The 23,845-nt window shown below is 35.9% G+C and overlaps 1 protein-coding gene across 5 annotated transcripts in view; it reads right to left on the bottom strand.

The window, feature by feature from the left end:
- Nucleotides 1-1,166: 1,166 nt before the first annotated feature.
- The window catches only part of Slain1 (SLAIN motif family member 1), a 56,012-nt gene continuing 33,333 nt past the window's right edge, over nt 1,167-23,845 (bottom strand). For 2 of the 5 annotated variants that reach the window (XM_077792893.1, XM_026415266.2), the window contains 6 exons: nt 20,748-20,897; nt 19,415-19,564; nt 16,880-17,221; nt 10,633-10,788; nt 3,246-3,528; nt 1,167-1,659 (listed from right to left, as the gene is read on the bottom strand). In XM_077792893.1, coding sequence (XP_077649019.1) covers nt 1,584-1,659; nt 3,246-3,528; nt 10,633-10,788; nt 16,880-17,221; nt 19,415-19,564; nt 20,748-20,897 — 1,157 coding nt within the window. In that variant the 3' untranslated portion in view covers nt 1,167-1,583. Of the gene's footprint in view, nt 1,660-3,245; nt 3,529-10,632; nt 10,789-16,879; nt 17,222-19,414; nt 19,565-20,747; nt 20,898-23,845 lie in introns of those variants that run through there. The other 3 variants (XM_026415267.2, XM_026415268.2, XM_026415269.2) reach the window with 2 other exon arrangements.

Below are 23,845 nucleotides of genomic sequence, written 5' to 3'. Positions count from 1 at the left end.
GCCTATCTCTCTTCCCAAAGTGGCCCACATTCTCCCTTAAATGAATGTTCTTTGCTTTACCTCAAAGATAACTCTCTAGATTGCTCCCATTCTCCCTTGAATAAGTATCTACTTTCCTAAATAAACCTCTGTCTATGCCTTTGGGAAAAAAAAAAAAACACCTTTGCCTAAACTTTCCGTAACACTTTCAGGTGATGTTTACCAACTCATATAAAATATAATGCAGAATAATGCCACCACTTTGCAATTTTACTGAGAAAGTATTCCAAATTGAATTTGCATAAAATATTAAAATCTCTGCTGACAGTGTTCATTCATAAATGCATTTTTGGGCCTTTCTAAATGATAACCAAACCTTACAAAACTAAAACCTCACATTTCTTATCAGAAGTATTTTAGAGAAAAATAATTTTTACAAAATGTCATTATTCTAAATCTACCTACTTAAAATATAAATGTCCTGGTCCAAGATAACCTATATGGCCATGATAATCATTTTCACAACTGTAATGAAACATAATAAGCATGGTATTCTTCTTGTTCGTGATGCACATTCATGCATGACCTGATTTGCTGAAATAGAGTCTTTATTTCTGAACATTCCAAAACAGCAGTGTACACAGTAACAAATATTAAGTCATATACCATAAGAAAGCATTCATTAGTGCAAATGGGTTTTGTAAAAGGTCTATCAAAAGGGTTTATTTGCTTTAAAATGCATTCATTTCCAGAAGCATTGTTAATAAAACATTACAGTTTCATCTTTTGTAATAAAGTATTGAAAAATCAATTGTGGTATAGTAGCAAACATTGCAGGTATTAAGTGCAATGAGCTTGTGATGCCATTATAAATATGAAATCCATGGACGACAATAAATTAACAATGAAAAAGACAAGACGGTTTAACTCTGCTGTCTGGCTATCTCTTTGCAACACTTCAGATCATGTTGTGCTCATTCAACATAAAATTGTGTCCCAAATTGTATGATGTATTTTTGCTGATATATTCCTAGAGCTAAAAAAATAGTACCTTACCACAAAAATATTTTTATGGCACAAAATTTAAGTTGTTCCATAGTGGTTCACATAGGTGTAAAAAGAAATAGGCACAAAAAATAAAATTCCTGTAAACTATAAAAAAGTAAAATTCAAAGCATGTTATAGAACCTAGTTGTAAATATGCAATGTATTAAAATACAGAACATGTAATGGAAAGATGTTTAGAACACTTAAGTAAATTGAACAAGTTACTTTAAAAAAAAAAACCTCATATGGCAAAGCATTATTGATACATTTCAGTTCTCTCAAAAAGTATTCAGGTACAGAGCAGTTCTACAAAAACTTCCTAGATCTAAGTGTCACAATACTGCAACCACGGGTTTGAGAATGTTGCAGTATCTCAGGCAAATATTTAAGTGCAATAATTAGTCTCTGGTGATTGGTCCATTGAAAAACAACGCAGGACATATGTTAAAATGCAAAAGGGAAAGAATATCCCAACGTCCGCCGTTACCCAGCCAGCTAGGTAACACAACCCTCATTTTTCACTTCTTTCCCATTCTTCAAGGGTACATAAAACTGCATCAGTAGCAACCATCTCTCCAGTTTCCATCCCTCAGTGTGCTGAGTGAAGACAGAGGCTTTGGAGGCTGCAGGAAACTATAAAGGGTTGAAAAGAGGAAACAGACTGTTAATAATCCCACGAGTGACATCACTTGCTTTGATCATCTCTCCCATCAATGCTCTTCCTTCAGTAATGACAAGCTACTGGCAGAGCAGTCCCAAATGTACCTTTCACATTTCTGGGCCTTCACAGCATGTGTCATATGTATACAAGTAAATCTGCTATGCAATGTATAAATTGTTTTGTTTTTTTTTTAATCAGAAAGAAACAGATAAACTCTTCAATGGAAAAATGGCCTAAAAAACATAAATGACAATTTCACTGAATATAAATAGCACACGAACATAAAGAAAATTTCAATCTTATTAATAATCAAAGATTTGCCTATCACATTGCAAAGAATGTTAAAAAGAATGATAATATGTGGTGTTTGCTTAAGTTTGGAAAAACAGACTCTCTCTTATAATCTGGCAACTTTTCCAGGGCTTCAGTTTGGAGACATAGACAAGGATAAATGGATGGTCCATAATAATCTATACAGGTCAAATTATGTGATTCTTTTCAAGGACGAACAAGACACAGCTCTGCATTTACTAAGGGAAATAAGCCAGAATTTATTGAACAAACATATACCCAGACAATTTCTGCCTGGGTGATAAGACTATGGGTCAGTCTTTATTTTCTCTTCTGTTTTGCAATAGTTTCTGAATTGTTTATGTTCTGAGTAATGCTTACTTCTATTCAGAAAATAAAAAGCTTATAAAAATGCATAAAGAAAAATTACTGTTCCAACATCCCTTTAAAACTTTCACTATGGTTCCTTCCCTCTCTTCTTTCGTATTCTCATTTCTCTTAAGAGTTGTTTGTATTCATTTTCTCATCATCAATCTCTCAACTTTTTTTCCCCCCATAAGACATTCTAGAATGTCCAGTCAAGAAGGGTATAACATGACCATGAGCTTGTCTAACATGACTTCTGCAGGTAATCTGGAATTTTGAAAGGAAAAAAGACCACACTCTACCTAAAGCATATCAAACTTACCAATATAAGCTGATAAAGCCCATACTAAGTATCACTAAGATGATTTTTAAACCGTAAGTGTGGGGAGAGAATATGCATATGCATACAAAATGTTTCCACATTTCAATATAAAAATGATTGATTCAATTAATACATACTTGAGATCCTACCCTGTGCTGGGCACTGGGAGTATGTGACAGTGAACCAAAGAATCAATTACCCTCCACCTTCATGGAGCTTATAATTTTGAACAGTGGTGTCATGTGAGCAAGGACCTGAAGGAGACAGGAAGCAAGCCATGCAGGTAACTCAGGGTGGGAAGAAACTACCAAAGCTCAGGAAATAGGCCTTACCTTGGTAAATTCAAGCTAAAGCAAATAGTGTCTTAAAAGTGAAAAGAGTATGGAGTTACAGAAGAAGATGAGATCAGAGAAGAGGGCCTGGCCACACAAGGCATGTCCTCCAGAAAGAGGAGGAAACAGGTACGGCCATCCAGGGCAGTGACCTGCTGAGTTAAACTGAGTCAAAGCAAGTCAGGTGGTTCCTGGAGCAGTTTCGAACTTAAACTGCAAATGAAGTTATATAAACCAACAGGCCTACCTTCTAACAGGCTGTGCAATTTTGCTCCGAGGCAGGTTACTCCCATTTATTGCCAATGAAGGTCTTGGAAGTGCGCTGCGGCCCATGATCCCAGAAGCTGCAGCTTTGTTGGGGGTAGGGATTCCTGTGCTGGAATACAACTGTAAGCCGTTGGATAAAGGCATGTTACTGCTGCCTTGAACAGTTGGACTCACGTAGGCTGTGGCTTTAAGAGGCTGCCGGACAGACACTGGGAAATGTCCCACGCTGTGGACTCTATGTTGAATCTGTCCTGGTGATGGAACTAGAAGAGAAAACAATACTCATATAAGGAAACCTCTGCTGCCATCCAACTCAGGAAACAGGTACTGTATTCAGAGGAGCCTATAGTGTCGAAAAGGAGATAAATGACATACAGGTTCCAGACCACATTCAGCATTAGGAAATCCTAACCCTTGACAAGAGCCTCCTATCAATAGCCAACGCTGTGAAATGCCTAATTAGAGCCGACGAGTGGACACTGTGTGCATGTGCACAAACCAATCCCCATGCAGTTGAAAATCCAAGTAGGACTTCTGATCTCCCCCAAACTTAACTAGTCGCTGCTGTTGACCTACATGAAATCTTACCAATAACAGTCATTCATACCTACTTTGTATGTTATATTTATTATATACACAGTAAAAACTATTCGAAACCCAAAAGGGATTACTTTTTACAAGATGCACAATTTACTGGAGAGAGGAACTGCTCAAGTGGAGATGATCAGTGTTCCAGAGCATTTTATGAGAATACTACTAACAACCTGAGCTCACCACTACAGCTACAGGAGGAGGTCAGTAAATGATCACAGCAGTACAGTGATGCACAACAGATACTTTTATGAGGCTATTATTTAATACTACATCTTTATGTTCATTTACACTTCTTTCTACTGAATGGGACCGGGTGTGGTCTATAAATAAGTGTTAATGTTGGTAAATTTTGATAAATTTTAACTTTTTTTAATTAATTGTTTTTTATTTATATATGACAGCAGAAAGCATTACAATTCTTATTACACATATAGAGCACAATTTTTCATATCTCTGGTTGTATACAAAGTATATTCACAACAATTCGTGTCTTCATACATGTACTTTGGATAATAATGTGCATCACATTCCACCATCATTTTTAACCCCCTGCCCCCTCCCTTCCCCTCCAACTCCTCTGCCCTATCTAGAGTTCATCTATTCCTCCCATGCTCCCCCTCCCTAACCCACTATGAATCAGCCTCCTTATATCAGAGAAAACATTCGGCATTTGGTTTTTTGGGATTGGCTAACTTCACTTAGCATTATCTTCTATAACCCCATCCATTTACCTGCAAATGCCATGATTTTATTTTCTTTTATTGCTGAGTAATATTCCATTATGTATATATGCCACATTTTTAATCCATTCATCTACTGAATTGTGCTGCTATAAACATTGATGTGGCTGTGTCCCTGTAGTATGCTGTTTTTATGTCCTTTGGGTATAGACTGAGGAGAGGGATGCCTAGGTCAAATGATGGTTCCATTCCCAATTTTTCAAGAATTCTCCATACTGCTTTCCATATTGGCTGCACCATGGTATTGGCACCAAAACAGACTGGTAGACCGATGGTACAGAATAGAGGACACAGAGACTAACCCACAAAATTACAATTATCTTCTATTAGACAAAGGCACCAAAAACATGCACTGGAGAAAAGATAGCTTCTTCAACAAATGGTGCTGGGAAAACTAGAAATCCATATGCAACAAAATGAAATTAAACCCCTCTCACCAAACTCAAATGGATCAAGGACCTAGAAATAAAACTAGAGACCCTGCATCTAGTAGAAGAAAAAGTAGGCCCTAATCTCCATCATGTGGGATTAGGCCCCAACTTCCTTCTTCCTTTAGTGCAAGAATTAAAATTAAGACTCAATAAACGGGATGGACTCAAACTAAAAAGGTTCTTCTCTGCAAAAAAAAAAAAAACAATCTTTGAGGTGAACAGAGAGCTTACATCTCGGGAGCAAATCATTACCCCTCACAAATCAGATAGAGCACTAATCTCTAGGGAATATAAAGAACTCAAAAAAGCTAATCACCAAAACAACAAATAACCCAATCAATAAATAGGCCAAGAACATGGATACTTCTCAGAAGATGATATACAATGAATCAACAAATATATGAAAAAATGTTCATCATTGCTAGCAATTAGAGAAATGCAAATCAAAACTACACTGAGATTTCATCTCACTCCAGTCAGAATGGCAGCTATTGAATACAAATAACAATAAATATTGGTGAGGATGTGGGGAAAAAGGTAAATTTTAACTTTTTATAAGAGACATTTATATTTTATGGTAGTGATAAAAATGGACTTATCTACATCATTTTATGCACTCACATACCTTTTGCTTAATTTTTTTTATATTTCTAAACTATATGGTTATTCTGCAAATTTCTTTCAAACTTGCCACAAATCTAAAAAAAAAAAAAAAAGAAAGAAAGAAAAGAAAAAAGAAATTTCATGTATAAGTGGACCCATATGGTTCAAACTGGTATCGTTCAAAGGTCAACTGTATATATAAAGCCAGTTCTAAGCACAGCCCTCTTTCCTTCAATGAATTTTATAATCTGAGTTCTAACTAGAAAAATGCTTCCTTGGTTGCCTGGTAGACATTAGGATTTTTTTTTTTTTTTAAGAGAGTGAGAGAGAGAGAGAGAGAGAGAGAGAGAGAGAGAATTTTTTTTTAATATTTATTTTTTAGTTATCGGCGGACACAATATCTTTGTTGGTATGTGGTGCTGAGGATCGAACCCGGGCCGCACGCATGCCAGACGAGCGTGCTACCGCTTGAGCCACATCCCCAGCCCCACTTTAGGATTTCTTGAGGGTTGCCCTGGGGATGGTTTCATAGAAATAAAACAAGGAGACAATCTAAGAGTTGTAATTATAGAAAGGAAGACAGAAATGATATCTGTAGGTACAAATAGCTTACTACAAACATTCTTTTTTTTTTAAAAAAAAAAAAAGCTTTTTTTTTCTTTTTTTATACCTTTATTTTATTAATTTATTTGTATGTATTGCTGAGGATCCATCCCAGGGTCTCGCATGCACAAGGCGAGAGCTCTACCGCTGAGCCACAACCGCACCCTACAAACATATTCTTTAAAGAATATTTATTATGACATTTTCTTGTCTCATAAGGTCATTTTAAAGATTAAATAAATTAATATACTTAAAGTCTTAGAAGAGTGCCTGGCACTTAGTAAGCACTCAATCAACGAGTATAAGCTATTCCATTACCTTTATATTAGCAGCAAAATCTCACAAGAAGAGACCTCTCTGGATAGCTACTCATAAAAACTTCATATCTCCATTCTCCCAACATTGTACAATTGTTTCACATTAAAAAGCAATAAACTATTAGGCAGAAAACTTTAAAATGTAGTAATACTTTTCTCCAAAGAATAAAATGAATCAAACCTAATAGAAAATGCTACCTATAGTCAAAAAATAAAGTCTTAATAAAAATAAAATTTGTATGAGTTTGGTTCAGTTTCTTTTGACACATAAAAAAGAAAAATTATATAAATCTTAAGTCTATGGCTCAGTGAATCTTCAAAGCAAAGACATTTTTGTAACCACTCCCCATCCCGAGATACACAGTATCACCAGAGTCTCAGGGGTTCTGTCAGGAGTCCTGGAGGCAATACTCCCCAGAGGTAACTTGTTCCCACTTTGATCATCACAGACTGGCTATTCCTGCCTTGAACTTCATCATGAATGGAATTACATGATATGTTCTCTCTTGTGTCTCAGTCGTTTATGCTGATGCATCGCTATGCAGTATTCCACTGTATGAATGTCACAATCTCTCCTGATGATGGAAGGTTGGGTTCTTTCATTCGGAGTTTTATTAAAACCCTCTGAACATGTTTTAGTGATCATATGCATATTATGTTAGGAAAATATCAAATTCCATCACATTAGGAAAAATGAATTTAATTACCAAGCCTATTGGATACAATATCAAAACATAAATGCCAATTGTATTCTAAATATTGGCAAACAAGGAAAAACTAAAATTTAAAAAATAATATTTATAAAAACATTTAAAAAAAAAAGAGGTTGGGGTTATAGCTCAGTAGTAGAGCACTTGCCTAGTATGTGTGAGGCACTGGGTTCAATTCTCAGCACTACATAAAAATAAATGAATGAATGAATGAATGAATGAATGAATAAATAAATAAATAAATAAATGGGCGGTATTGTGTCCCTCTACAACTAAAAAAAAAATTTAGAAAAAAAAACCAAATATTTAGAAATAATTTTAGGTAGATATGTAGAATCTCTACATGACAAGCTTCAAAACATTGTTGAGACACATTAAAGAAAACCTAAATCAACAAAGGACTGGCCATTCTAGGTTACACCTAGAATGTTAAGATTCTCACAAAATTCAGTGAAATTTCAATCAATTTCATCTGAAATAAAACTTTAGAAAACTTCAGAAATAGATTCTCAGCAGTGTTATTTCTCATACACACAAGATATATAACTGCCATTGATTAAAAAAAAAAGAACTGATAAGAAAAACTGGTTAAAATTAATAGGCATAATCCTATTTATAAATGAGAAATCAAGAATTAAACAGAATATAACTTGCCCACAAGTTTATGATTACAAAAAGACCCAAACTCAGGTCTCAACTACAACTATGTCTTTCCATACCACACTGCCTTTCCAACTTTCTCTACCTAACCTCGGCTCCTTTCTTTTTTTTTTTTTTTTAATATTTTTTTTAGTTGTTGATGGACCTTTTATTTATTTATTTATTTATATGGGGTGCTGAGAATCGAACCCAGTGCCTCATGCATGCTGGATAAGCACTCTACCGCTGAGCTACAATCCCAGCCCAACCTAGGCTCCTTTCTGAAAGCAAAATGGCCTGGAACCAGAAGTCTTCATGACAGAAACTCAGAAAGCATGGATAAAGAGCAAGGCCTGGAGTGGGCAGGGATGCTCGAGCAGCAACCCAAGGCTGGAAACCAAAAGTTATGACTGACCTTCTGTTACACAATGACACGACTTCTCGGGGATTCCCTGAGCATTAGGCTTGACTTACAAATAATAATTTTTCTATTTTCTTCATTTCTTTTAGATATGCTAACTGGAATTCTGCTGTAAAGAACTTCCCCTCTTTTCCATTTATTTATTTACTTCAGTAATAACTCATGGATTTTTATTTCATTCTTTCAGTTATGATCCATTATTATATAATCATTTATTCTGTGGCTCAAATTGTCCTAGACTTGATCACCGAGAATTTCTTCAAACCAGTTCCTATGGTTCTTTTGATATGTTTTATTTTTTGAGCACTTTACTCAAAGCTGCACACTCTTTTTTTTTCTTTTTTATATTTTTAGTTGTAGATGGACACAATATCTTTATTTTTATTTATTTATTTTTATGTGGTGCTAAGGATCAAACCCAGTGCCTCACCATGTGACAGGCAAGTACTTGACCACTGAGCCACAAGCCCAGGCCAACCAAAGCTGGACACTCTTATTCTTACACATTCTATTTTGGGTGACAGGTTTTCCTGGCACTCAAATATGCTATTAACCACACTGAGTTGGACTCAATAAAAATTCCTCATTGGCATCATATTTTTTACTGTCAAAGTCACGTTCCTCCTGTCCTATACTTGTATTGTTGATTTCTGTAACTGGAATACAGAACTGTACATTCCTTTTAAATTTCTTCATGATACATTTGGTCCACTGATTAAGCTCATGACATAAATATCACAGTCATTTCAGTTTCAAGACACTAGCAAAGTCACAGATTGTCTCTGTGTCTTTATATAAATCACTAATTCAAATATTCAACAGGTGAAGCCCTAAGATGCAACTCCATGGCAAGCATTCATGCAGGCATTCACTGAGTTCATTATGTTAAAGCAACATTCTAGTCGCTGGGAAGAGAAAGTCAAATACACTACCTCTCATGCCCAGAGGAAGCTTATCTGGTAAGGAAGACAAACATACTGACAAAGCATGATGCAGGTTGAGTAGCCTTTACTCAAAGCGTTTTGGATTTTGTATTTTTCCAGGTTTGGGAATATATATCTGGGAATAATTTTGTGTAAAAAACAAAGTCCCAAGGTATACAATGCACTTGTGACATCATGTCGGCATTTAAGTTTTTCAGATTCTGAAGCATTTCAGATTTTGGACTTCTGGATTAGAGATGCTCAACCTGTATAATGAATAATAGAAGTAAGCACCAAAAATCTACCTATTCTAAACTTATTTGGGTGATATTCAGGAGAATGTGTTAGGGTCATCAAGGAAGAAATGAAGATTTTCCGAAAGGCTGGCATTTGGGTTGTATTTTGAAAGTAAATAGAAGTAAACTGAATGAAAAGGAAGGGAGAAGAATGTCAGGCAGTGAAGAACAGAATTTGGAGTCAGAACATCATAGTAGTTAAAAACAAATTCCCAGAGTAATCAGACCTGTTTAAAATCTATGTTCTTCCATCTGCCTGGCCTCAGACAAACTGTCACTTCAGCTGTCTAAAATTTAACCCCAACAACCTATAGGAAGAGCATGTGTAGGAACAGGGAAAAAACCCTAGAACCACCAAATCCTCACACAAACTGGAGCACCATGTTTAATGCTTACTGCACTGCTCACTGATGGGTAGAACAGATAGAGATGTACTGAAATGTACCAAATAAAAACTATTGTCCACACACTTCTGTAGAAATGCTACAGGATGGTGAACAACAAGACCAAAGCAATAGCTAGACAAAATTAATGTGTTTATTCAAAGTAAAAGTATCAGGCTGACAGCTAGAAAAAGGAGACTTTACACAGAAAAAAGAGGTTATTTTTATACAGTATGGATAAATTAATGACCATTTAATATGTCTGCTAGCATTGGATATTAAAGGCCTGTATGTGGGCTGGGGATGTGGCTCAAGCGGTAGCGTGCTCGCCTGGCATGCGTGCGGCCCGGGTTCGATCCTCAGCACCACATACCAACAAAGATGTTGTGTCCGCCGAGAACTAAAAAATAAATATTAAAATTCTCTCTCTCTCTCACTCTTTCTTTAAAAAAAAAAATGCAATAGGTGGTATCGTCTCACCTTCCCCGCCATTTAAAAAAAAAATAAATAAAGGCCTGTATGTAATTGAGTGTTATCACTTGGGAACATAGGCACTGGTGAAAATATAACTCAACTGTAGTGGCAAAATACAGAAAAGTTATAAGACAAGGAGAAAAGTTCTAAAAAGAAGAATTGGAATAGTAAGTTGTTTTCCTTAATGGTAACTAGTTAAAAATTGTAATAAAATTAAAATTTATTAAACTTACTACAAGATTGTATTCTTGAAATTCCATTTCCAGCTCCATGCAAGCTTGAGTCAAAACTCTGACTGTTCCGCACGGTGACTGGAGAACTAACATTGCTACTAATAGCAGTAGTACTTGGCATCCGGGCTAGATTAGGCATACTTCTTCGGAGCTTATCTGGAAGAGAAAAGAATTTTACTAATTTTAAAATAACAAATTTCAGAGTTGTAGCTATAGCTCAGTGGCAGAGCACTTGCCTAGCATGTGTAAGGCACTGGATTGGATCCTTAGCACCATATAAAAATAAAAGAAAGTCATTCTGTTCATCTACAACTACAAAACAAAATTTTTTAAAAAATAACAAATTCCATGTCAACTAAAACACTTGTTTTCAAAAGTAAGTAAAAACATATTTGCTCAACAACAAAAAGTATCATGTGCATATGAACAACCTAACAGAGAATTAACCTCTTCTATCGGAAAACATACTCTTCAACCAGAAGAATTTCACCTAATCGCTTGTTATTAAAAGAAAGTATGTGTCCTATAAAAAGAGATGGCACCTATCTAATCAGATACTACCTGTTTGTTCCTACTCAATAAGTGGATGAAATTATGTCAAATAATGTTTGAAAACAATATTACAGCTATTTAATTTTTTTAAAAAGTAGACATTACAAACTTATTTTAAAACCTAGGAGAGTCAAAACTAACACTTGCCAAGTTTTTTGCCAACATATCAAAATGGAACAAATTAGTGAAATTTCAACATGAGATGTCTTTAGATATCCACTCATCGCACAAACAGGACCATGTGAACTTCTGAGAATGCTAACTCTCTTTAGTGCACCAAGGAACGATTGCAAAGACCAAGAGAAAGCTTGGATCTCTTTCTCCTTGCCGTGTGTGTCTTTGGCCACTAGGAGGCAGCAGAGTCACACACAGATCTCAACCTGGTTCAGTTTGAAGTAAGCAGTAGCACCAATTTAGAAGGCAGTTTTTTCTTTATTAATATGCAACCCCACTGCCCAAGACTACAGTGCCTGTATCAGGTCACTCAAGCTCACAAAACAAACAGTATATATGAACTCTAAGCCAAACCCTGTTCAAGTACAGAACTAGATTCATTTCTTTCTTCCCGTCACACATTTTCTTCTACATTACTAAGAGTTTCCCAAAATGCATCTTTTCTCTCCACCCTAGACTTCAAGTCCTGTTAATTATGCCTAACATTTAGTGAACTTTTCCAATGCCAGTGGCTCATTTATCACATCATTTATCATCTACATTTTCATAAAGTCCTCTTAATTGGTCTCCATGCCCCTCGCCTTGTTCCCCCAGTCTGTAGCCAGTTCCACTCTTCTGCAACACAAGCACACACCTGGCTCTGCCCCTAATTCAAATTCCTCTGACTCCCATTCTTTTTTCACTTCCACCTAAGATCTCTGGCTCCTGAGCATGGCCTTTTGCACAAGACCATCAGGGTAGAGGCTCTCTGTACGTCATCAGCCCATCCAGTGACCCCAACCCACCACTCAGCCAGCTCCCAACCACAGGAGGGCACTCTGGTAGTGTGAGCACGATGGTCCCTCCAGTCCACCCTTCCCCATTCTGTGGAAAGGAGCAAACAAGGGAAGGAATATTTATTGTGCACATACTAAATGCAAGGCCTTCTAAGATGTTTGGGATACCACAATACATAAAACAGACACAGGCCCCAGTTCTCATTGAGTTTGTAGTCTAAACTGGATTTTCCTCAGCATTTTTTCCATTATTGATGCTAAGGGGGAAAAAACCAAAACCTAAAGAAAATTGAAATTTAAAATTAACCTTAGTTTCTTCCAATTGAAATAAGTTAAATATTAAATGGATAACATTTAGAAAGGTACAGTTAAACTTTTGGAAGATCACAAACCATTATAATACTTTTTTTTTCCTTACTTAAATTCTACAAGATATCTTTATTAATAAATATCCCAAAATACTTAAGTGCACATATCAGGACATCCAAGCTGAGGCTCATTTTCTTTCAAGCTAAATCAGAAAACCAATGATAAGCTTGAATCCTAAACCAAATGCGTTCAAGGACAAGCCAGACTCATCTCCTCTTCCTCCAGCTGCACACCCTGCTCCCTCTAAATTACTTAGACTCATCAACTCTGACTTTGTCCAGTAACTTTCACCCCCGTGGGGTAGTGTAGGGAACAGACAAGGATTATTAGCATTCTCATACCATAAGTACAATAAAGTATAATAAGAATATTTAGTGCTATGACAGAAAACCATAAAAATGTTTTACTCAATTTGCTAACTCTCACAAATACTTAAATAATTAGCATAATTATCCCCCCTCACAGGAGCTCAGACACCTCCTAGCTGAGGTATCCATGACTTACACATTCCCTCACTCTCCATGCTTATTTCTAAATAACACTCAGATACTGCACTGACTGCTAATTTCTTGGTAATTTTCCTCATTATACTATTTTTTTTCTTATATCCTCAGGAATCCTTCCCAAATAGGGGTCATCCCAAGACCCCTAGTTAATGTCCAAACTAGACCACAGTACCAAAACACATAAATACCAAACTTCTTTCTCCTGTACACGTACATCTATGACAAAGTTTAATATAAAAATTAAGTTATTTGTAATCCTTACTATACATAAGAATATACTATAAGAACATCATTTAAAAGTTATAAATTATTTAATTCTGAGAGTTTCCATTTGAGATTTTCTGACCACAGTTGACTGTGAGTAAAACAAACTACAAAAAGCTAGGCCTTAATGGGGGTCGGGGGGACAGGACCTCCTATAACTCCTTGAGGCTCAATTTTTCATTAAAAAAAAAAATGTTTTTGTGATGCTGGAGATCGAACCTAGGGCCTGGTGCACGCAAGGCAAGTGTTCTACCACTGAGCTACATCCCCAGCCATCCCTAAGGTCAATTTTTAATAATCGTTTATCTAATACCCTCATATTCCTATTAAAGCTCCTAGCCCCATTCAGCAGACATTTAATACATTCAGCAAGTATTATGCATGCATGTGCAAGTAGAAAGTATGTGGTGGAAATGAGGACTTAAAAGGGATAAATTCTTATCATCTACATCTAGGTATTTTGAAAATACCTAGATTCAAATCCCTCTGACTCCCATTCTCAAATGCAGCCATGAAGTAAGTTTCAAATGAGACTAAGTTACTTTCACTCCATATTTTTAAACAGCAAGGACAAAGAGGGAAATAATTATATGCCATTAATTAGAAAACTGAGATTCTAATTCTTAAATTTATAATTCTTTTAAAATTTCTCTCCATCTACCATAAAAGTTTTCAAATATTTAGAAATATTGAAATAGTATGATAACAAACAGTTGTATATTTTCTAGCTAGATCTACTGACTGTTTTCGCTTTGCCATATTTAATTCATCTTCACATATACATTCGTTTGCTTTAGTTAAACAATATAAAAGCTGCAGGTATCTTGACACTTTGAATGCATATGAATCTCCTAAGAATAATTCTATAGAACCACAATATTTTCATCACATACAAGCAAAATAACATCAAAACCCATATACAAAAATTTCCAAACATCTCAAGAAAGTCTTCCCTTAAAATTTCCCCCAAAACCACTATCTAGTCAATAAGGTTCACACATTATTCTTTGTTATGTCTCCAATCTTAATCCAGATGCAGTCTTCAAAACCAATCTTTACACACACTTAAGTACCAACTCAGTTTTTCAAATCTGTAATCCTGAAATATGCCCTTAAAAATAAAGCCTTCCAAATATAAAGATTAGCACACCATGCCTCTTGGAGATCCAGACTTTGCCTGAGCATTTGCAAATGAGGTTCACTTCCCTGTCAAACAACTTAGACTGTATTAATAACTACACACACTTTAAAGTTTAAGGAATCAAAAGCAATGCTCTAGTTTTTATCTTCCCAAGAAATCAAGAATTTAATCTTCAAGGACTGAGACGCAACAGGAAATTGGAGGAACAGACCAAAGAAAAAATGCAAATGAATTTGCTCAGAGCCAAGGGGTAGTAGACTCACCACTCCATGGAACAAAGACTCGGGGAATCTTCAGGAATTGAGGAGAGACTTAGTTACCCACCAAGCAGCCAGCCCCAGCCATCTAGTCAACACAGGGGACAGGGGAGGTGGTTGCACCACCAATGACCACATCACACCACTAATGACCCCTACTATACCTCAAAGTACAGAACGTTGTCAATGAACCTGCAAGGGTTGGTTATTTTTGATATCCAACAAACCATTCCAAATATGCTCCTTTTAATTCTATGACTTAGAGAAACATACCAAGAACTATATAAGAGCTATAGAAGCAGTAAATATAAAGATATATTTCTACCTTATTTTCAATTTATTGAAATGCTAATAATTATCTTCTATCAATATTATTTTAGTAATTTAGAAAACCACTGGATATATCCATTTTAAAGTTACCATCCTTATATCATAATTTGGTTGAAATAATATCTGATAATAAATGAAGGCTCATATCTAAGCCATATGTTTTTAAAAACTAAAAAAGGTTGGGTGGAATGGGAGGCCAATTTTATTCAGCACATCCACTCAAGGCAACATAACATTCACTATTTAATTTATTCCTTGTAGCATATTCAGGTTGGGAGAATACATACCAGAGGGTTTGATGCAAAATTGTAGATGTTTTCTGAGAGATAGTTATTATCTTGTCCACATTTTATGGCTAAGGAAACCAAAGCTCAGAGGCTTGAAAAACCCAGATGTAGAAGGGCCAAATGGTAAGGACAGGACTTGGACTCAGGACCCACTAGACTGCAAAGCCTCTGCTCCCAACCACTGAACTCCTTAGTCAGAAGTGGTCTCTAGAAAAACTACCCTTGCATTCCATTCTCCTTTGTATGCAGAAACCAGATAAGAAATGTAAAACTATTACAGACCCTGAACTATAGTTTGTCTCTACCTTGCTATGAGGAGTTACTTCAAAGTAACCTAATCCTTTCCAAAATGATGTTTCATGAAAGCAGATACCACTTTTCTAATGTGCAACAAACAGCGGCATAGAAGAAAACGTCCCCACTGACAATATCAATCAAGAATCAGGGCTTGAACCTGCCTGACTCTACCACATTGTTCTGCAACATCTGACTAACAAGCCTCAGAGCTGCAACTCCAAGTGCACCGTCTCTCACTTCTGACGTATACCCTTTTGCTGGTATTATGACCTTTTACATTTTAGTCACTATGACATTCCTTACCTAATATTCCTTTTAAATTTGAAATTGGAAAATACAGCAAATTATGACCCAACTTTTAAATGATCTCTTGATTAGCAAAATGATACAAGTAGAGAGGAAGAAAAGGTTTTAAAAACTCAAAATGTGCAACAGGTTGATCACTAATATAATGTGTATTTTGCCCTAGCAAGATTGTTAAATACCATTGGATCACCCTGGAAAATGGTGCAACATAATAATTAAGGGCTATAACTGTTTAATACAAAATTTTAAGTGGTTGGTTTCTCCATATTGCATGGCATTTGCAGGTGAGGGTCTGGTTGATCATTAGTACAAAAACACACCGGGCTTAAAAATGTTACATGACTACTCTCCCTATAGTTCTTGGAAGTCAAGAAGTCTAACTCCTGAGCATGAGAGTGAAGACAAAGGATGAAGAAGACAGAAAAAAAATATATGAAAGAATAATACATATTCCAACCCACCATGTTTGACATTAGGACAGGTCAACTTCCAAATACCACAAAAATATCAACCTCCATAATCCTACTGCTAGATACATCTTAATTCCAGATGTTAGGAATCAAAACACATCCCAAACTTCCCCTAAATCTGGATGCAAAAACTGAGTCCGCTCTGAAATCATCGTCCACACTTTCACCATTACTCGGTGCTAGGAGTAGGCACTGGAGGATGGGTGAAGGGTGAAGAACAAAGCAGCTCAGCACCTCACACCACACTCGGCTTGAGCATGAAACCTTGGGCTTACACGCCCTGCCTGTCCTACAGGTGGACGAGCAACAAAATAAAGATTCTCCACGTTTATAACTCATCCAAGGCCAGCAACATCAGGGTGGTTTTTATGAAGCCATCAATCTATGAATCTGGGAAACACCATCAGAAGCTGGTCAACTGGAAATGTAAATCTACACCAAACTGATAAGGTCTTGAAGATGAAATTAAATCTGTGAAACACTGGCCACTTATTCTTTGACCATAAAGCACAGCCTACCTCCATTGGTCCTATTTGGTTGCTGATCTGGAGTTTGGGCTTGAGGTGAATAATACTGTTGTTGCTGGTAATTATTTGAAGGAAAATACTGGGAACTGGGGCTCTTCCTACAATCCCGAATGCTGGAGAAAGTCTGTGAGTGGGGAATGCCTCTTTGGAAAGGTGAACATCTTGGAAGACGGGGCTGAGGTGGTGGCAAATGATCAAATTCTTCTTCATCCTCCACACTGTATCGATCATACTCTTGATCGCTACATGTCCCTTTTTTTCCTGAACTCAGCGACACACTGGAACTGTGTCTCGACACAGATGCTGAAGTGGATGCATAATCTTGCCTGAGACCTATAACACAACAACAAATGCTGTTATCATTTCAATCTCGCTAATAAATTACAATTAATGAAATATATGATGAAAATTTGTGCGAAAAAATTATTCAAATACAGACTCCTTATCTTCTTCTTGGTTAACAAAATACCCCCAAACACACTTACTTACCAAACAGATATCTAATATTAGGTAATTGGGTGTTTCAAAAAAGATTGCCCCAGTTTCAGTGATGATTAAATATACCTGCTATGGCTCTATCAATACATATTTATCAATTTCCCTAAATGACCCCCTTTCAAATCTGGAGATGTTTAAGTAATAAAATTCAGAAAAAAAATATTCATCCTTAGTTTTCTATAAGTTAGAAGAAACTGAAATAGTCAAAACTCTGCTCAAGAAAGAAATCTCTATAGTCAACTTTCAAAGTTGAAGGAAAAGTTTAAAACCCAAGGCACAAATATTTTCTAACAAGGGTCATCTCTCTTTTATTCTTTTTAGTTACTAATATTATCTCTTTCAAAGCCCACTGATGCTTCAATGCTTCAGTTTTAGGTCATCCTGCATGATAAAGATCTAGAAATTCTCAAACTGTGAGTTGTTCATGATTTAACTTGAACCTTTTTTTTTAAAGCAGTCTATCCCCAACTACTTAACTTCTGAAGCTGACATCCAATCTTTTAGCCATATTTTTTTAATGAGAATTTAAATTTATTGCTACTACTGATATAAAATAATTACTTTTCCCCTCAAAATGTATCTTATTGAATCTTGCAAAAGCATTACCATGTTTCCCATAATAGCCATGACCAATTCTGAAAGCAGGAAACTGATATGCTTAAATGACACTTGGCTGTTTCTGTTAACCTGAAAATACAATCCCAAAACAAGTTTAGCCCAGTTGTGTGACATAGATCTTATTGTGCCCTTTGACATTGTTAATGCTTTTGAAGTGGTTTACACCAATTGTTATAATTTTATTGCAGAACTAGTGATAAACGGTCCCATGTCCAATGATTTATTCTTTGACAATTATTTACCCTAAAGGTGTATCAATGCATTTTTAATTGTATGTTTAAGATAACTGTAGAAAAAGACCAATAGAATAGAGAAGAAGGGAAAGTGATGAGGAGAGGAGAAGGAAAGTATTGGGGACTGAATTAGAGCAAATGCTTTTATACTTATGTCAAAATGAATTCTCGTTAAGAATAAAAAAAATCTTTGAAATTAAAAAATAGATAACCGTAGGATCACATATACTGGTAGGAAATAATGATTATACACTTTACCCAATTTTCTCCAATGGTAACATTTTGCAAAATTACTGAAGAGCATGATAACCAGGATATCAACAGTGATTATACTCTGCCCATCTTATTCAGATTTTCCCAGTTTATTCATGTATATATGTATGTATGTATGTATTAGGTTCTTACAGTTTTATTACCTATAGCTTTGTATACTACCACCAGTCAAAATAATGAACAGTTCCAATATCACAAAAATCCTTTGTTTTATCTTGCTATAATTATATTTCCTCCTCCTCGTTTCTGAGATCCCACACCCCATTTTCATCCTCAGTAACTAATCTGTCCTCATTTCTAAAATTCTGCCATTTCAGAATGTCATATAAATGGAATTATACAATATGCCATCTCTTGAAATCATCTTTTTTCATTCAGCATGATTCCCTGAAGCTCATCTAAGATGCAGTATCAATGGTAACTTTTTATGGCCAAGTAGTACTCCATGTTATGGATATACCAAAATTTGTTTAAGCATTCACCTACTGAAGAGCATCTATATGAATTTCAGAGTTTGAAGCTATTGCAAATAAAATTGATAAGAATACTTATTTGCAGGATTTTGTATAAACATAAATTTCCAATGCTCTGGTATAAATGCTCAAGAGAACAGGCTACTGAGCCAAGAAAGCTGCGTGTTTTGTTTCTTAGGTAACTGCCAGCCTGTTTCCATAGAGGCCATACCTGCAACATCCATATATTAGTGTATTTTTAGTACAAGTGTGCCTAACTCCCTGGTGCTCTTATGAATGGAAGAAGCACAAAACAGCTTCACCTATAATGAAGGAAGATACATGAGAAAGATCCAAATTTCTTGCCCATTACCTGGGAGAAGTGCCTGATCTTCCCCCACCACTTGTATTTCAAGTGGAAACCTCACTTTCCTAATTTAAAAAGAACATACTTTCTTCTTGCAGACGAGCCATGATCTGAACATCAGTGAGGTCCTGTAATTTATATCCCATGGAGATGGAATCATCTTCCAGTTCTGAAGTACTCAGCTCACTATCAATAGATGACTGGGGACTGAGAGGGGAGCCCCTGGAGTTGTAACCTAAAACAAAGGAAATGTGCTTGTTATTTAAAGAACTGATATCCATATATACTTTACAGTTTATATATAGAGTAGCAATATTTTTCTGTTTCCATAACATCACAAAAAAATGACCAACACATCACAATTCATCTTCACATACTCATATAATAAAACCATGTGACTACTGTTGCTTAAATTCATGTTTTAAAATTAAAAAACAAAATCACTCAGCACTGCCTACTAAAAAAATTTTAAGATGATAAATTTCATGTCATTTTTTTCTGTGTGTGGCACTGGGGAGCAAGCCCAGGGACTTGCACATGCTGGCAAGTGCTCTACCACTGAGCCACACAACCAGACTGTCAAGTTTTTAATCACAATAAACAACTCACTGACACAAATATCTAAAGGTATTGTATGAAAATACATATTTATGGACACTTTCAGTTAATCATACATGTATGTTTCTGTACTGCTATAAGGGTTTATGTAATTTTTAATTATAATTTAATCCGGCCCATTCTTTAATAGGTGCATACAGTAGTATCAAAAATGGAAACTATCACATGTTAAAGGCACACATTCATAAAAAGGAACATACAAAACCCTCATAATATACACCAGTGAGTAGTCACGGGAGACTTGGAGCCACCCACAAAAGTGAAAAAGCAATGGCTTCAGATACAAGAACCAAAGAAGAAAGGACCCAAATGGAAGAAAACTGTAGGAATGGAACACACCAGTGCTGAGACAAACAAGGAAATGGTGAGACCTATGGCTATTTTTTCCACCTAGCCCCAGTTTAATTAAAAAAAAATAAAACTCCCAGAAAAAAATTAAAAACAAAACAACAACAAAAAACAAAAACAAAAAAACAAGATATAAAGACTTGCAATCTTGGAAAATTGAATCATTATAAAAACTAGTTGTTTGACCCACTGACTATATAAGCACATCAGGCATTTGGAAACACACAACAATATGTGTGCTTTGTAAAAGGGGAAGACAGTCTCCTACACACAATTGAGATCAGTGCTGTTAGAGTACATGTTAATGCTAGGCCTTTTGATATTGAAATAAGGATGCAGCAAAACTCTTCATTATATCAAGATTACCCTCAAACTTTTCAATGAAAGATGAACGTTTGAGTTTAGTGACTGAATTGCAAAGCAAGCAACTAGTCAAGAAGTTGAAATATTACCTGTTCTTTCAGGTGTTAGTATTGCTTTATTTGAGGTTTTAGAGAAGCTGGGAGTATTAATGCCATTGCTATAAGGGCTGAGTCTTGCAACTGGACTATAAGGAAAAGCCAGTGAGGCCGTTGAAGAGAAGAGACTCCGCCATCGGCTAGCTGTCACAGAAGCAAAAAACAGCAGCAGTTAGCTATATACAAGCAGATGTCCATTTGTCAAAAGGAAAAAGGGAAGAGATTTTTTAAAAGAAAGAAAAACAAATCAACTTTTCATAAGAATATCTTAATTGGTTTTCATTTATCTAAGGGAAAAATATGTAAAAATAACCAATTTGAGAATTAGGGTCCCATTTAAACATCCACTAAGAGAAAGCAAATTATTCTTACTTGGATTAAAGTCAATGCCTTCATGAAATAAAATGTATTTGAATTTCTAAATTAGAAACATTTCCCATTTCTGAATAAAGGTTTAAGTACTATAAAATAAAGTTCAGTGTCAAAAGAAAAACTAAATAAAAAAACTTGAAGACTTAAGAAACTGTGCAAAAATGTTCTAATATTAACCATTCACAGTCCTATATTTTTAGGTTAATTTTCAATAAACACCACAACATGTTGAATAAAAAATCTTTTATGCCAATTTGTACTTGGGAGAAACTTAAAATGACTTGTACATCCAAATGACCTTGACCTGAAAATAAGGTTAATGGAAAAATGACAAACACACTAGCAGAAGGGCCTCTACACCAAAACATTGTGACAGCCGTTTTACATGGCAATGCAGAGATGATTGGTGATTGCTTAAAGTTAAATATATATATATATTTCCCAAGTTTTCTGCATGGAATACATATTATTTGAATTTTAAAAGTGGGATTCTCAGGGCTGAGGTTGTGGCTCAGCGGTTGAGTTCTTGCTTCGCATGTGTGAGGCACGGGGTTCAATCCTCGGCACCACATAAAAATATATAAACTTAACAAAAAAAATGGGACTATCTATGGTATTACTTTAATACTATTTTGATATTGAATTAAAATTTTAAAAAAGGAATTATACTTATAATGGGCAGGTAAGATAACTGTTAAATTATCTCATCTGTCCTAGTTTATTTCTCCCTCCCAAGATACCATCCCCTTAGAATCTCTAAATTCCAGGACCACGAAAAAGATCTGAAATTGTAAAATCTTATGACACTGGACATCATTTACTGTCTCTTCTTCACATGGTATAAATCACTGTGTTAGAATGTTTTCTGAAAAGGAATCATTTAGACATCTACTATGCAGGACAGCAGGGAATACAGTAAAGGTACATATAAATCAGGTTAAACTTCGCTTTCAGCAATAACTTGGTTTCTATTTATTAGACAAAACTTGGAAGAAACAAGCATAAAATGAACTGCTTTGAAAATCATTTCCCAAGTCCCTTCTAATGAGCAACATTAAGGAGCAGTCCTACAGCTGAGAAGTACTTGAAAATGGGCAATGGGATGGGGAAAAATTGTAGGATGTGGAGAGTCAAGAAAATAATCAGCTGCCAAACTCAATCTCTTGAGAGCCTTGTAAAATCCCATGGACGTTACTTAAAACAGCAGAACATTTCCTTTTACTTTAGCGAGAACTCTTAAGGTAAGCACCATCACATTCCAATTATCTTTTCCTTACGTAGGTGAAAGAAGCCGGCAGGGATGCTTTCAGAATCCACATTTCATTAAGGAGACACAGCCACGAAGCCTGGTTCTCAATTGACGCCAGACATTTATGTCACATATCCATCCATAATTTACTGTGCTTAAGCAACTCTTCCCACTCTGAGCCACAGCAGACATGCACTCCCAGTCCCTCGCTTCTGTATAGGTCAACTTGACCAGGAAATATACTGCAAAATAGGGGTTAACATGCAACACACACTAGGTAGCTGTTCTTGCATCCTCCATTTCCATTATTCAAAGTCTCTCATTAAATATTCTATATTTAAAAAAAGGTCAATAGTTCTTTGTGGCTGCTAACTTGCTTAACAGATGATGTTATTTTACATCAGTTTGATTGCTGGCCAGGCAAATTACAGTGACTGTGTGTTCTCACCCACAGATGCAGTGAACGACACATCACAAATAAACAGCATTCATTATTCTGCACAATAACTACTGTGACCCGGCTTCCCTGCACAATGACACAGTTATTGTGGCTGTGACAGCAAGATCCCAGCTAAGAACACAATTAGCATCTATTGCAAGAAAGAATGTTCTACATTGTTCTTCAGCATTGGGGTTTAAAGAAGAGGGAGGAGAGTTATTGTAGAGGCAAGCTCACAAAACAACGATGCTCTATTAATGCCCCCAAGCTTGTAGTGGAGGAGGAGAGGGGGAGAGGAGCGGAAGCATGCACATCCTCCTCACTCTTCACTATGTAGCTGAAGAATCATAACAGAAATTGCTTTTCTAAAGAAAAATATGAAAGAACTCTTAAAAAGGTGAGTTTTATCTTTTACATTCAATTAATTTAACTATTTTTTTCATATAAAGATGTTAAATTATTTGAGAGACACAAAGATGATCAAAATGACCATAGAAAGAGACAATTTTGCCAAAGGAGGAAATAAACTACTGAACAATAGCAATGAAAATTTTCTACATTCCTCCAAAGATCTATTTATAAGAAAAACTGGAAATGGCATGGATTTTTTTTTTCCATTTAATTTTCCAGTCCCCAGAATTGTACACAGTTGGGCCCTAAAATAATAATGCACTGGGTAAAGGTATCATACTTGGCAAGGTTTTCTTTCCAACTGCCTCCCAGCACACTGAGCAACTGCATGCTCCAAGTTCTACTGCAATTTCCTTAAGCCACTCACCATCTCTCTCCATATTACCACTACCTGCTCTTCAAAAACCTGCATCTACACAGGCAGCAAAGCTGTCCTCAGCCAGCCTGAGTGAGCCCAACACCAAAGTTGTCAGTCATCACTTTAACTGTGTTGCTCTCATCCATTCAATGATGCAGTGGCTTCTCATTTATCCTCAGATCTTAACAGTACTTCACATCATCTCACTATTGCCCTTATCCACTGCTATGTACTTCATGTCCACCTTTACAGTTTTTCTGAAA

The sequence above is a fragment of the Urocitellus parryii genome, chromosome 2 (genome assembly GCF_045843805.1).
Source record: "Urocitellus parryii isolate mUroPar1 chromosome 2, mUroPar1.hap1, whole genome shotgun sequence".
Taxonomy (NCBI): domain Eukaryota; kingdom Metazoa; phylum Chordata; class Mammalia; order Rodentia; family Sciuridae; genus Urocitellus; species Urocitellus parryii.
This window is presented reverse-complemented; position numbering and strand designations above follow the sequence as displayed.